The 16,278-nt window shown below is 48.8% G+C and overlaps 1 protein-coding gene across 1 annotated transcript in view; it reads left to right on the top strand.

The window, feature by feature from the left end:
* QSOX2 (quiescin sulfhydryl oxidase 2) overlaps positions 1–16,278 on the top strand; it is an 82,077-nt gene that overhangs the window by 32,642 nt on the left and 33,157 nt on the right. Inside the window, exon 8 of the mRNA XM_060250653.1 lies at positions 1,519–1,648. Within this exon, the coding sequence (XP_060106636.1) occupies positions 1,519–1,648 (130 nt within the window). The remainder of the gene's footprint in view (positions 1–1,518; positions 1,649–16,278) is intronic.

The raw sequence follows: 16,278 nt of genomic DNA, 5'->3' as shown, positions 1-16,278 counted from the left end.
GGGGTGAAGCAGCCACTCACCTGCACTGGGCAGTACTTTGCCACCCAGGAGAAGGGGACATTCTGCATGTGGGAGCGCTCTTTTCGTATGAATTTTGTTTCAGGCTTTCATCAGCCCAGGTTCTCAGAAGAGTAGTTACTGTTTGGGGATTCTGTTCTGGGGATATCTGTCAAATTCTGGGGTTTCTGGGCCGCTATCTTTGCCGCACCCCCAAGGCCAACAGTAGAGGGAGGAGCCAGCACCAGCAGGTGGGGGGTGGGGTCTGTGCCCTTCCGTTTTGCAAGGGCCCTTGTTTTCTGTTGGAAGCCCAGGCTTCCAGATGCCAGCTGCAAGGTCTACCCCCGTAGAAGCCAGGAGCTCTTTCACATTTGATGATGAATGAGAGCAGTTGCTTGCTCACCATTCTGGGCCAGGGTCTAGCTATAGGGCTGTGGAATCAATTCCCTGAGGTCAGGAGAGCAGCACTGCAGCCCCTAACTGGGTTTGCAGTTGTCTGGATGCTAGAAGTACTTTCTGCTACATGATACTCAGTGGGAAAAAGGCAAAAACTGCTCAGGGTTGAGCTGAGCACAGAGAAAAAGCAGACCTGGGCGGAGTCTTGATCTAAAAGCCCCGGGTGGGAGGGGCGGTCCACAGTGGGCGGAGTCTTGATTTCAAAGCCTGGGGTGGGAGGGACGGTCCACAGTGGGCGGAGTCTTGATTTCAAATCCTGGGGTGGGAGGGACGGTCCACAGTGGGCGGAGTCTTGGATTTCAAAGCCTGGGGTGGGAGGGGCAGTCTGCAGTGGGCGGAGTCTTGATTTCAAAGCCTGGGGAGGGAGGGACGGTCCACAGTGGGCGGAGTCTTGATTTCAAAGCCTGGGGTGAGAGGGACGGTCCACAGTGGGCGGAGTCTTGATTTCAAAGCCTGGGGTGGGAGGGACGGTCCACAGTGGGCGGAGTCTTGGATTTCAAAGCCTGGGGTGGGAGGGGCAGTCTGCAGTGGGCGGAGTCTTGATTTCAAAGCCTGGGGTGGGAGGGACGGTCCACAGTGGGCGGAGTCTTGATTTCAAAGCCTGGGGTGAGAGGGACGGTCCACAGTGGGCGGAGTCTTGATTTCAAAGCCTGGGGTGGGAGGGGCAGTCCGCAGTGGGCGGAGTCTTGATTTCAAAGCCTGGGGAGGGAGGGACGGTCCACAGTGGGCGGAGTCTTGAATTCAAAGCCTGGGGTGGGAGGGGTGGTCTGCAGTGTCAGGGAAAGGCTGCTCAGTCTCCCCGATGGGGCGCAGTAGCCTTGGGGCAGAGGAGGCCGTGAGGAAAGAGGCTGCTGTGGATCATTCCCCTCCACTGAACATTGCAGTAGCCATCTCCTGCTCCTCCTTTTGGCTCATATTTGCAGCCTCCTTCCAACTTCATTGGCTCCTCCGGCTGCAGAGAGGCGGGATCCATTCCATGGTTTAGAGTGTGTTTGGTTCTTACTGTTCAGAAGTCTTGTCTGTCTGACCTGCACCAACAACCCTTTTCTTTCCCCCTCCCCCCAGATCTAAGCTGTATATGGCTGACCTTGAGTCAGGGCTGCATTACCTGCTCAGGGTAGAACTTGCCACTCACAGAACTCTTGAGGGAGCTGCGCTGAAGACTTTCAAGGATTTTGTTACTGTTCTTTCCAAGGTAAAAAAAAAATGACCTGTTGATTGCATTTGCAAGAGGGCCATAAATCCTCTTTCCAAGCCGCCAGAAAGATCTAATAAAGCAAACTTTGATACATTTTATGCGGAGGGAGAAGAAGGATTAATAAGTGCTAAACTCTTGCCTGTTGCAAAGGTCACATAAAGCCATAGCTGCATCTTCCTGCAGCACATGGGAAAGTGGCTGTTGTCTCTTGACAGATGGGTGTGTCCTCAACATACACTTGTGCTTCTCTCTCTGGCCCTCCCAGCAATTTCAGATGATTCTGGCCCTGTAGGTTTTTTTTCTTTTTCTTTTCCATCTTGTGCCCTTCACTGAAAATCTCCCTGTTCTTTTTATTTCCTCCTCCTCCTCCTGGGGCTTTATCCTTGGATGTTGTTTGGTGATCTCTTTGATGGCAAATGGGGGAGGGAGGGGGGCATTGTCATGGGTGTGGCTTTGGAGAAAGAGCCCTGCCTTTCCCTCCAAGGGGCGGAAACAGACACAGAAGAGCAAGGGGATGCCTACCAGCTTCCCCTTTCTTCCGAGGGACAGAAAGTTGCAGAGTCCGGATACAGCCGGGAGCTGCAAGTTGGAGAGACGTGGTTTCTGTTTCAGTTCCCTCTTTCTTATAGGGAACTGACAGGGGCCTCAGCTGTGACCCTCAAAAGTGCATGTCTCAGTCTAGACACTGGTGGAACTGCTAAGTGGGAAGGGGAGGGCAGCAGACATGTGGAACTCTTTCTGCTAGTCAGGGAAGTAAACTTTTCCCGGCTTTCTGCACACACTCATCTGCCCTTCCATTTTGTGTGGAGGAACCTGAGCCCAGGTGCCCAGACGGCAGCATTTTACAGCAATCTGGTGCCAGGGCCTGGGAAAAGGTCTGTGTGACAAAAGAACTGGCCAGCTCTGGAAATAGTGCCAGGCTGCAATGTCTGCATCTTATCTGTGCCGACAGGAGATAGTATAGCCTGCTGGCATGTGGCCTAAATATTTGAGGAAATATATTTTAATTCCAACCCCCCCAGTCATTTAAAATTGAGCTCAGCTTCTATGCATTTATAAATATTATTTTTATTGATTGATTTGCTAATTGCCCTATTCCAACTTGTGCCAGGCTCTGGATGATGTACAATAAAGGCATACAGCTTTATAACAGATATATAAAGGCTTTAAAAGCATTGCAGTCCAGCTTCTTCTTTTAATTATGCAATGCCTCTTTCAGCCACTTCTCTTCGCCTTCCCCCTCGTTTCAGGGGCTTAGAGGCACAGGCCAGTGCTCTAAAATCAGGGATGGATCTGGATGTGACAAGAACAGGGACCATTTTTCAAGGAATGACGGGGGCTGACAAAAGGTGCTGTGGGCCAGCATCCAGCCATATTCCCCAGCTACAAATCTGTCCCTTTAGAACAGGGGTGTCAAACTCATTTGTTATGAGGGATGGATAAATGAGACCTTGTTGGGTCGGGCCTTGGGTGTACCTATTTAAGATTAGGTAGCAGAGATATAAATTTTATACAGAACACAGACAAACACAAATATATATATTTAAAAACTTAAAACATTAGAATTCATTGGTCATAAAGATGCTTTTTTTGTATTTCTCCCATTGGATCCAGGGAACTGGACAAAGGAAGCTCTGCTCTTTCCTTCCTTCCCCAGGGGACTGCGGAGGAGGGATTCTCAGCCAATAGAAGGAAGAGGGGCTTGGCTCAGTAGCCCTGCTGTGCAAATGGGAGAGCCTGGCAAAGCAAGCTATTCCTCCCCCCTTCCTCCCCAAGGGAGGAGCCTCAGCCCATGGAGAAAATAGAGGTTTTGCTCTGTGGCTCCTGTGCAATTGAGCAAACCTTGCAAAGCAAGCTGTGATGCAGAAGGAAGTAAGATATAGGGAGAAGGAAGCAGATGACAGCCTATTGCTCAGGGGCCTGATCACAGCCCTCCAGGAGCTTGATTTGGCCCCCGAACTGCATGTTTGACATGCCTGCTTTAGAAGAAGTGCAGTCCCGTCAAAGACAAGGTGACTCTGCAGTCCTCCCACAGCTTCTCCATTGGCCAGCAGCCCTGCAGTCTTGTCAGGCCTGAGCATCAGTTCCTTGGCCCTCATTCGTCCCCTTCCCTCCAGCAAGGCCCTGCTCAGGATTCCCACAGACCCCCCCACCTGCTTTTCAGTTAAGGAGAAACAGAGCTCTGGATCATCTGCACATTAGCGTTGCCTCATCCCAGATTTCTAGGTGATCTTTCTCAGCAATTTTATTATAAACTACTTGGATGCTAGGACAGCTCCTGGTGGTACCAGACAGCCCAAATACCCCGGGGCTGAGCAGCACTTCCTAGTTAGGGTGGAACCACCAAAGCCTCTTTAGAAGGATAGAATCATGGCACTCAAAGGGACTTCCAGGGTCATCTAATCCAACCCCCTGCACAATGCTGGGAATTCACAAAGACCTCTCCCCCCACGCACCCCATTAAGTCTTTCCCCATACCCAGAAGATGGCAAAAAACCAAAACAAATCCAGGATCCCTGGAAACTGGCCTGGAGAAAAATTGCTGCCTGACAATTTTTGGCAAACAGTATTTCCGTGGGCATGTAAGAAAGGGCCACAAGAACTCAGCACTGATGCAACCCCTCCTGCCCTCCTCATAATCTGCCAAAGTTCAATGAATCAGCATTGCCATCAGATGGCCATCTAGCCTCTGTTTAAAAACTTCCATGGAAGGAGAGCCCACCGCATCTCCAGGAAGCGTGTTCCACTGAGGAACTGCTCTGCCAGGAAGTCCTTCCTAATGTTTAGCTGAAAATGTGTTTGATTTAATTTTAAACCATTGGTTCTAGGCCACAGAAAACAATTTTATCCCATCCTCTATATAACAGCCCTTCAAGTATTTGAAGATGGTGATCATATCACCTCTCAGCTGCCTCCTCTCCAGGCTAAACATGCCCAGCTCCTTCAGCCTTTCCTCATAGGACTTGGTCTCCAGATCCATCACTGGACCCATTACAGCTTGTCTATATCCTCCTTAAATTGAGGTGCCCCGAAAACAACACTTTAAGTGAGGTCTAACCAGAACCTTCACTTCACTTGATGTAGGACACTATACTTCTGTTGGTACAGCCCAAAATCGCATTGGACTTTTTAGCCACCACATCACACTGTTGACTCATGTTCAGTGTATGGTCCACTAAGACCCCTAGATCCTTTTTGCACATACTACTAGCAAGATAAGCCTCCCCCATCATATAATGATTCATTGGATTTTTGCTACCTAAATGCACAACTTAACACATATTCCTGTTAAAATTCATTTTGTTTGTTTTAGCCCAGTTTTCTAGCCTGTCAAGATCATCCTGTATCTTGACTCTGTCTTCTACTGTATTTGCTAGCCCTCTCAATTTAACACCATCTGCAAATTTAATAAGCATTCCTTCTATTCCTTCATCCAGATCATTTGAAGATGTTGAACAAAACAGATCTTAGGGCAGATTCTTAAAACATTCCACTTATGGCTCCTCTCCAAGAGGATGAGGAACCATTCACAAGCACTCTTTGGGTGTGATCTGTCAACCAGTTACAGATCCATCTAACAGAAACAGGATATAAACCACATCTTACCAACTTGTCAACAAGAATACGATGTGGAACCTTATGAAAACCTTACTGAAATCAAGGTAAACTTTTCCTGGTATAGACGTCAAGCTGACAGGTCTGTAGTTACCCGGATCCTCCTTTTTTCCCTTCTTGAAGATGGGGACAACATTCGCCCGCCTCCAATCTTCCGGCACCTCTCCTGTTCTCCAAGAATTATCAAAAATAATGGCCAGAAGCTCACACAACTTCTTTTAGTACCCTTGGGTGCAGTTCATCTGGCCCTGAGGACTTGGTTTCATGTAAAGAAACTAGGTGTTTATGTACTACCCCTATGCTGATCCTAGATTGCAACTCCCTTCTCTCATCATATGTTATGTTTTTCCATGTTGAGAGCTGTTTCCATGACAAGAGAAGACTGAGGAAAAGTAGGAATTGAGCCCTTTCTTCAACACATGTTACAATTTCACTTTCCTGTTCCCACAATAAGTCTACCATGTCCTCGCTCTTTTTCTTACTTCATGCATTAGAACCCCTTTTTGTTGTGTTTAGCATCTCTTGCTAGTTGAAGGTCATACTGTGCTTTAGCTTTCCTATCCCTCTCGATACAAATATTGGTGATTTGTTTATATTCATCCTTAGGTCTAAGGCCCTCCTTCCATTTCCTAAATGTATCTCTCTTATTTCTCAAGTCTTTAGAGATCTGTTTATGGATCCACCTTGGCTCCTTTAGGCTCCTTCCATTTTTCTTTCTCATAGGAATCTTTTGTGATCGTGCCTTCAACATTTTGCTTTTGAGAAACTCCCACCCCTCTTCAACTCCCTTCTCCTTAAGTATTTCTGACCATGGGATTCTACCTAGCATAACTTTAAGTTTGTCAAAAATTGTTTTTCTGAAGTCCAACATATATGTCTAACGATGTATAGCTTTTCCCTTCTCCAGGACTGTAATTTCCTGGTCACTACTGCCCAGGGTGCCCACTACTTTCACCTCGTCAACCAGTTCTTCCCTGTTGGTGAGAATCAAGTCCAAGGTAGCAAATCCCCTGGTTTCCCTCTCCACTTTCTGGGAAATGGAATTTTTTAGCAAGAGAAGTCAGGAATTTATTTGACTTTTCATTTTTAGCAGAGTCCAGCAGCTATCCGGGTAATTGAAATCTCCTATGACCACCTGTCAGAAAGGTCACCCAGCCAAGTAACTTTTGGGTTCATGCAGGCAGGTTAACAAATTCCAAACAGTTGGGATTCACCTGTGTGCACCTCAGCTTCAGAGCTGCCACCAGCTTCCTTCTCTTCCCTCCAGTCAGGAGCCAAAGGACCAACTCCAGACCTTACTGGGAAGGTTGACTCACAGCAGTAATTCAAGAGTTAAAGTTCAGGGGTAGGTAGTTTTGCCAGTCTAAGGCACTAGAAGATATTGCAAGCTGTGAAGACAAATAACCAGAGTTATGAATTTTAAAATATATTTGTATATTAAGGATACTTTAAAAACAGTTCAGTGAGGAGAGAATAAGAAATAGAAATAGAAACTACTTCAAAAGACAATGGTTTGCAAATGCAAGCTGTTACCCTTCCAGTTGCAGGTTCCATGACAACTCCTTGCCATAGTTCAGCAAGCCAGTGCTGTTTTGACTTCATGCAGCAAAGTCCCAAAATGGCCCAAATGAGCTAAGAGGCTACGTCAGCGTGTAGGCACCTTCCAGGCTAAAGAATAGAATTTTAGATGCTGCATTTATTGGTAAGAGTCCCAAGTGCTGCTAGACCTTCATACCAATCAGGGATCCAAGCAAGGTTCTGTGGTCAAATGTGTTAGCCAATGAATGATCATTATAGCTTCTGCCCATGTGAGAAGGGAGAAGAATCGTCTGCGGCCAACTAATGCACCACTCCCACATGGCTAGTTGAATGAAATATTCAGGGCAGCTAAGCAACTTGAGAAGGCACGGCGCAGCTGGCCTTACTGCTTCTGGACAAGGTTACTGTGTGCAAGACAAGAGAAAAAATGAGCAGGCAGGTCACAAATGGCCTGACCAAACTTTCTGAAGCAGAATCCATTTTGTGTGAATCAAACTTCTTAACACCACCATTTTCTGTCTCTTCTAGAACTTTGTATCTGTTCTATAAAAAGAAAAAAAAGTGATATTCATGGAATCATAGAGTTGGAAGGGACCTCCAGAGTCACAATGTAGGAAACTCACAAACACCTCCCCTTAACTTCACAGGATTTTCACTGCTCTTAGATGGCCATCTAGCCTCTGTTTAAAAACCTCCAAGGAAGGAGAGCCCACCACCTCCCGAGGAAGCCTCTTCCACTGAGGAATCGCTCTAAAAGGTCAGGAAGTTCTTCCTAATGTTGAGCAGGAAACTCTTTTGATTTAATTTCAACCCATTGGTTCTGGTCCTACCTTCTGGGGCCACAGAAAACAATTCCACACCATCCTCTATATGACAGCCCTTCAGGTACTTGAAGATGGTGATCATATCACTTCTCAGCCGCCTCCTCTCCAAGCTAAACATGCCCAATTCCTTCAGCCTTTCTTCATAGCATTTGGTCTCCAGATCCCTCACCATGTTCATTGCCCTCCTCTGGACCAGTTCCAGCTTGTCTATATCCTTCTTAAAATTTGGTGCCCTGAACTGAACACAATACTCCAGGTGAGGTCCTACCAGAGCAGAGTAAAACAATACCATCATTTCACGTGATCTGGGCACTATACTTCTGTTGATACAGCCCAAAATTGCATTTGCCTTTCTTGCCGTCGCATCACAGTGTTGACTCATGTTAAGCGTATGATCCACTAAGACCCCTAGATCCTTTTTGCACATACTACTGCTAAGACAAGTCTCCCCCATCCTATAACCATGCATTGGATTTTTCGTACCTAAATGCAGAACTTTACATTTATCCCTGTTAAAATTCATTTTATTGGTTTTAGTCCAATTTTCCAGCCTGTCAAGGCGATCCTGTATCCTGTTTCTGTCTTCTACTGTATTTCCAACCCCTCCCAATTTAGTATCATCTGCAAATTTAATAAGCATTCCCTCTATTTCTTCATCCTAATCATTTATAAAGATGATGATCAAAACAGGTCTCAGGAGAGATCCTTGAGGCACTCCACTTGTTACTCTTCTTCAAGAGGATGAGGAACCATTCACATGCACTCTTTGCGTGCGATCTGTCAACCAATTACAGATCCACCTAACGATAACAGGATCCAAACCAAATTTACCATCTTGTCAGCAAGGATAGTATATGGAACCTTATCAAAAGCCTTACTGAAATCAAGCAAAGCATTCCCCTGATCCAGCAAGGTAGTCACTTTCTCAGAAAAAGAGATCAGGTTAGTCTGACATGACTTGTTCTTGAGAAACCCATGCTGGCTCTTAGTAATCACAGCTATCCTTTCTAAATGTTCCAGGACCGACTGATGATTTGTTCTGAAACTTTTCCAGCTATAGACGTCAAGCTGATGGGTCGGTAGTTACCTGGATCGCCTTTTTTTCCCTTCTTGAAGATGGGGGCAGCATTCGCCCGCCTCTCCTGTTCTCCTTCCGGCACCTCTCCTGTTCTCCAAGAATTCCCAAAAATAATAGTCAAAGGCTCAGAAATTACATCCACAAGCTCTTTTAGAACCCTTGGATGCAATTCATCTGGCCCTGAGGACTTAGTTTCATTTAAAAAAACTAGGTGTTATGTACTACCCCTATGCTGATCCTAAGTTGGAACGTCATACTCTCATTATATATTCTGGTTTTGCCATGTTGAGCACTATTTCCCTCAGAAGAGAAGACTGAGAAGATGATGATGATATTGGATTTATATCCCACCCTATACTCTGAATCTCAGTCTCAGAGCAGTCACAATCTCCTTTACCTCCCCCCCCCCTCCCATAACAGACACCCTGTGAGGTAGGTGGAGAGAGCTCTTACAGCAGCTGCCCTTTCAAGGACAACTCCTATGAAAGCTGTGGCTGACCCAAGGCCATCCAGCAGGTGCAAGTGGAGGAGTGGGGAATCAAACCCGGTTCTCCCAAATAAAAGTCTGCGCACTCAACCACAACACCAAAGTAGATCTCCAAGAGAAGGGATACAGTGATCACGAGAGATTTCAATTACCCAGACATCTGTTAGAAGGAAAAGTAGGGATTGAGCAGTTCTGCTCTCTCTTCATTACCTGTTACAATTTCACTTTCCTGCCCTCACAATGGGCCTACCATGTCCTTGCTCTTTTTCTTTCTCTGAACATAATAAAATAACTCTTTTTTGTTGTTTTTAAGCATCTTTGGCCAGCCTAAGCTCATACTGAGCTTTTAGCTTTCCTAACTTTTTCTCGACAAGCATTGGTGAATTGTTTATAGTCATCCTTGGTTATAAGGCCCGCCTTCCAGTTCCTAAAGGAGTCTCCTTTTTTTGCTCAAGTCTTTAGAAAGCTGTTTATGGAGCCAACGTGGCTTCTTTAGGCTTTTTCCATTTTTTCTTCTCAAAGGAATCATCTATGATTGCACTTTCAGTATTTTGCTTTTAAGAAACTCCCACCCCTCTTTAACCCCTTTCTTCCTAAGTATTTCTGACCATGGAATTTTACCCAGCATAGTTCTAAGTTTATTAAAGTTTGCGTTTCTGAAGTCCAACCTATAAGTCTGACCACATATAGCTTTTCCCTTCCCCAAGATTGTAAATTCTAAAATCCCATGGTCACTGCTTCCCAGGGTGCCCACTATTTCCACTTCTTCTATCAATTCTTCCTTGTTGGTGAGATTCAAATCCAGGATAGCAGATCCCTTTGTTTCCTTCTTCACTTTCTGAAAAAGGAAGTTGTCAGCAAGACAAGTCAGGAATGTATTAGACCTTTCATTTTTAGCAGAGTTGGACTTCCAGCAGATGTCCAGGTAATTGAAATCTCCCATGCTCACTGTATCCATTCTCTTGGAGAACTTTGCAATCTGTTGTAGCAGTATCTCATTCAAGTCCTCTGCCTGGCTTGGTGGTCTATAGCAGACCCCCACAATAATATCACTGTGATTTCTTACTCATTTTATTTTTACCCAGAGACTCTCAACTGAGCTGCTATGCTCAAATTCACATATTTCCTCACAAGTATATACTTCCTTCACATATGCTGCTACACCTCCTCCCTATTAAATACGTTGTACTCCTGAATCCTAATATTCCAGTTGGGAGTGTCATCCCACCACGTTTCAGTAAGGCCTATTATGTCGTAGTCTCCTTCCTGTATTAGGACTTCTAGTTCCTCCTGTTTGTTTCCCATACTCTGTGCATTAGTGTAGAGACATCAGAATACATGTTTTATGGTTTAGTTTCCGTACATACCTGCAAGTTAACATTACCTAGTGTATGCACCACTCTCTGCAAATCTTTAGTGTTCTTATCCCCAATTTCAAACATCATACGAGGCTTTTAATTATTGTCTCTCTCCCCCATACAATTTAGTTTAAAGCCCTCCTTATTGGGTTATCAAGGCTGTTACCAAACACTCTTTTCCCTACCTTTATAAGGTGCAAACCATCTCCCGATAGAAGACCATCTTGAAAGCATAAGCCTTGATCCAGAAATCTGAATCTTTCCTGACGACACCATCGACATAGCTGGTTGTTTATTTGAAGTATTCTTCTTTCTTGTCCTAAGCCACTGCCTTCAACAGGAAAAACTGACAAGAATATAAACTGTGTGCCAGCTCCTTCACTTTCTGACCCAGAGCCACATAGTCTTTTCTAATACGTTCAGGGCTATGACAGGCAGTATCAGGGCGGGAATCTAAGCTGTGAGTTGGGAGAACCTGATTGGGAAGGCGAGACCGCCTTGGCACTAATAAGATCATACCGGGCAGAGACGTGGATGCTCGGCCAGGGGATTCCAGTGCTCCTGGGGAGGGGAAGGTATGACGGTGGGAAGGGACAGAAGTATAAGGAAAGGAGATGGAGACAAAACAGTGCTCGGCCCTCTTCCAGTCTACTTCCCATCCCAACGGTGACAGGTAGTGGGGCCAAGAGGAATTGCCTGTCTCCGTCATTGGTGTTATGCAACGCCAGGTGCGTAAATAATAAGACCTCGATCCTTAGGGAGTTCCTGCTTCGGCAGGACGTGGACCTTGCTTGTGTGACCGAGACCTGGGTGCGGGATGGGGAGACAGTTGCACTCTCCTAGATGACACCCCCCCCCCCCGGTTACTCAGTCTTTCACCAATCGCGGATCGGCAGGGGGGGAGGGGTGGCGCTTTTCATACGGGAGGGTTACTCCTCCCAGTTTGGTGTAGTGGTTAAGTGTGCGGACTCTTATCTGGGAGAACCGGGTTTGATTCCCCACTCCTCAATTTGCACCTGCTGGAATGGCCTTGGGTCAGCCATAGCTCTGGCAGAGGTTGTCCTTGAAAGGGCAGCTGCTGTGAGAGCCCTCTCAGCCCCACCCACCTCACAGGGTGTCTGTTGTGAGGGAGGGAGATAAAGGAGATTGTGAGCCGCTCTGAGACTCTTCGGAGTGGAGGGCGGGATATAAATCCAATATCTTCTTCTTCTTCTCCTTCCGGGCTCTCCCGGCCCCAACGATCGATGGTATCGAGTGTGCTGGTCTGGCGTGGGATGTCGGAGAGGGGTTGGCGATCTGGCTGGTGTACCATCCACCTAACGCACCAGCCAGCGCCTTACCATCCCTGATGGAGGCGGTGGCGGGCTGGGCGTTGGAGTACCCAGGGCTTATGGTCCTGGGTGACTTCAACGTTCATGCCGATGACGCTGCCTCCAGTCAGGCGATGGGCCTGGTGTCTTCCATGGCAACACTAGGACTCTCTCAATTTGTTATGACTCCTACGCATCAGGCAGGGCACACACTAGATCTGATCTTTGCATCCGGGATTTTGGTGAATGATATCGCGACAGAAGCGGTACCATGGTCAGATCACCTAGCCCTCAAGGCCCATATGGAGACGCCACCTCAACCCTGTATGGGCGGAGAGCCTATTTTGGCTCGCCCGCAGAGCCTGATGGACCCGGAACGGTTTCAAAGGGCTCTGCGGGATCCCTGGCCCCCTGGCAATTCCCTTGATGACCTGGTTGAGGCCTGGCAAAACCGGCTATCCAGGGCTATCAACGAGATTGCACCTCTATGCCCTCATGTGAAGCTGGCTCCATGGTGTACCTTGGAGCTACGACAGCTGAAACAAGGGCTCAGTCGACTGGAGAGGCAGTGGCAGCATACTCGTGACAAAGCGACGAGAACATCCTATAGAACGTTTATGAGGTCTTATGAGATGGCAGTCAAGGCTGCAAAGAAAAATTACTTTGCGGCCATTTCTTGTGTTTACTGTGTTTGGGAGAAGTGCATCGCGTGGAGGCCTGCCCGCACTACCTTCGCTTCTCCAAACAAACGAGAAAAAACCGAGCGGCCCGACTGTTGGCGGCGTTGACTGAATCGGCGCTTCGCCCGCAGGGATCGACGGCGACCTTTTCGACACCGAAGATGGCGGACACCCCGGCACAGGAGCGCGCATCGGCCGATGCGGCTCCGACTCTGACCGAGTTGCCGGAAGAGCGCGGCTCCACAAAGCGTTCCCGTGAGGGTTCGGTGGACACGCCCGCTAAAAAGCACCGAGACGACTCGGGGACCCGAGTTCCTAAGAAGGCAAAATCGAAGGAAAAGTGGAAGCGACCTCGCACTCCTTCGCCTTCGGTCGACGCTTCGGCCCCGGTGACCTCAGCACCACCGAGGAAGATCCTGGCTTCCCCGCGCCACAGCTCGCTGACTCAGCCACGTCAGTCGACCTCAGAGCATGAGCCTGAGATCGATTTGACTCAGCGATCTTCCTTTTCTGGATCGCGTCGACTCAGCGCGAGCGGGTCGGCGTCAGAGGTAGAGGTTTCGACACCGATAGTCCAGCCTATACCGATGAGGTCCCGAGAGAGACGAGAGGTGGAACCCCTCCCGGCACCTTGCCGCTTCCCGATACCACCGTGGGAACAGCGTAGGTGGCAACCTCCATACTCTTATTACCCGCCGTACCAGTGGTACCCAGAAGAATTCCCGGAGTGGGAACGGGAGTCGGAGTTTTCCTGCATGTCTCGGGTCTCGCACCGATCCCGAAAGGCGCCTGCATCGGTATCGATGCCCCTGGAAAGGCATATGGTCCTGCTCAAATCTCATCAAAGACCATCGCCGCCGATCGGGTCTCCCCCGAGGGAATCGACGCCGATGTTATCGGAGCACTCTGCCCACCAGGAATCCTCGTCATTGGCCTCAGACAGCGAAGCCCAGGATGTGGAGCCCTCACCGGTCTCCCAGACGGCTGAGGATCTTCCAATTTCGCCGTTGGAGGATCTGAAGTCATACGGGGACCTTGTGAGGAGAATTGCAGCCACTCTCAACCTGCCTGTGACTCAGCCAGAACCAATTGTGGACGATAATGTGTTCGATATAATGCAAAGGAACACATCCACAGCTATTGCATTGCCAGTCACCAAGGTGATCCTCCAGGCAGTCAAGGAGCCCTGGAAGAGACCATCATCCACGCCAGTCTCCTTCAAACGGTTGGACCACATATATAGGGTCCAGGAGGCAGGAGCTGAGTTCCTCTTTACCCACCCGAGGCCAAACTCAGTGGTCGTCTCCTCCTCCTCTAAGGCACGTAAAGTCCATTCCTCTCCACCAGATAAGGTAGGGAAGAAGATCGATGGCATGGGCCGCAAGGTCTATTCAGCAGGGGCACTCGGAGTGAAGGTATCTAATTATGCAGCTTGCATGGCTAGATACCAGTACTCCGTGTGGGAACAACTCTCCCCTCTTCTCTCTTCCTTGAGTGAGGATAAAAAGGCTGCCGCCAAGAAGTTACAGAAAGAGGGCCTTGCTGTAGCCAGGCAGCAACTGGCTGCAGCAAAGCACATGGTGGAGGCTTCGGCTAAGGCCATCATTTCCGCTGTCTGCATCCGGCGCCACTCCTGGCTTAGATCGACTTCTTTGCACCAGGATACTAAGACCTTTGTGGAGGACTTGCCATTTGAGGGTGATGGGCTCTTCAGCACCACAACAGACACAGCGCTGCAGGAGTTTGACAAGAGTGTCAAAACCTCGAGGAACCTGGGCGTGCAGGCCACTTCTAAAACTCCCAGGTCGAAACAATGGCATAAGCCTTGGGCCAAGAAGCCCTACCAGAAATTTTCCCCTGAGCAGCAATGGCGTCCTCGCCCCTCGCAAGCTGAGAGACCCTCCTATTCAGGCAACAACAGGAGCCGTTACGGGTCCCAACCAACGGGCAAGTCCAAGGGTGCTCGCCCCCAGAAGCAGGGGCTTTGACTTTCCTCTAGCACGCGTTATCGCCCCCACTGGTGTAACATCCATCCGCCTATGCCGTTTCCTGCCTGCCTGGGAGTTGATCTCCACAGACAGGTGAGCTCTGTCCGTCGTAAAAGAGGGCTACAAAATAGAGTTTGTTCAGACCCCGAATCAGTCCGTGGTAGAAGATATTGAAGATGAAGATATTGGATTTATATCCCGCCCTCCACTCCGAAGAGTCTCAGAGCGGTTCACAATCTCCTTTACCTTCCTCCCCCACAACAGTCACCCTGTGAGGTGGGTGGGGCTGGAGAGGGCTCTCACAGCAGCTGCCCTTTCAAGGACAACCTCTGCCAGAGCTATGGCTGACCCAAGGCCATGCTAGCAGGTGCAAGTGGAGGAGTGGGGAATCAAACCTGGTTCTCCCAGATAAGAGTCTGCACACTTAACCACTACACCAAACCGGCTCTAGTTACCACTCCCCCTTCCCCACCTCTGCTGGCGGAGGTGAGCAACCTCCTACAGAAACAAGCCATAGAGGAAGTTCCGTTGGAAGCCAGGACGGGAGGTTTTTACTCTTGCTACTTCCTGGTCCCCAAAAGGGACGGGGGCTTGAGGCCTATCATGGATCTTCGGAATCTGAATAAATTTATTCTGTACCAGAAGTTCAGAATGGCCACGCTGCAAACAATCCTGCCCCTCATCAACCAAGGGGACTGGATGGCGACTCTGGAACTCAAGGATGCCTACTTCCATGTCAGCATCCATCCGGCGTTCAGGCGTTTCTTAAGGTTTGCAGTGGGTGCTCGGCACTTCCAGTTCAGAGCCCTTCCATTCGGCCTGTCTACTGCTCCTCGGGTGTTTACGAAACTGATGAGCGTTGTGGCTGCCCATCTTCGTCTTCAGGGAGTTGTTGTCTTCCCGTACATCGACGACTGGCTTCTTGTGCCGAAGTCGAGGGAGATTTTATCGACGCACATTGTCATTACTCTGCGTCTTCTCGACACCCTGGGGTTGCAGGTCAATCTGGAGAAATCCCATCTTACTCCATCAAGGACAGTGCAGTTCATACGGGCTCTGCTGGATACAGACCAACACCGGGCATTTTTGCCTTTGCAGAGGGCAAAAGACATCAGTCTGGTGCAGCTTCTCCAAAGGCGGCAGTGGGGCACAGCCCAACAGCTTCAGTGGATGCTGGGGTTGATGGCGGCGACGACAAGCGTGTTACATTTTGCAAGACTGCGAATGAGAGGTCTTCAACTATGGTTCCTGCGCCATTTTCGTCCTCTCAGAGACTCACCTCGAAAGAGGTTCACCATCCCGCCTGCAGCTCTTCAATCACTGCAATGGTGGGAGTCGGAGAGCAACATCTGTCAGGGAGCTCCCTTCCATCTTCCGACCCCTACTGTGACTATCACTACCGATGCTTCCCTGTGGGGGTGGGGGGCCCACCTGGAAGATTTCTGTGTGGGAGGTCAGTGGCCACCGAGACTGTCTCGGTGTCATATAAATTATTTAGAACTGCTGGCGGTTCACTTTGCCCTTCACTCCTTCCGCCCGCTGGTAGCGGAAAAGACTGTGGCGTTGCTTACGGACAATACCACTGCCCTGTGCTATATCAACAGGCGGGGGGGACAGTGTCTCGTTGGCTCTGTGCATTGGCGATGGATCTCTGGATGGAGTGTCTCCAGTTCGGCATTTTTGTAAAGGCGACACATCTACCGGGGGTCCTCAACATACAGGCGGACTCTCTCAGCAGGGGTGGGGCC

The sequence above is a fragment of the Heteronotia binoei genome, chromosome 12 (assembly GCF_032191835.1).
Source record: "Heteronotia binoei isolate CCM8104 ecotype False Entrance Well chromosome 12, APGP_CSIRO_Hbin_v1, whole genome shotgun sequence".
Lineage (NCBI taxonomy): Eukaryota > Metazoa > Chordata > Lepidosauria > Squamata > Gekkonidae > Heteronotia > Heteronotia binoei.
Note: the sequence above shows the minus strand (reverse complement) of the source record. Positions and strands in the feature narration are given on the sequence as shown.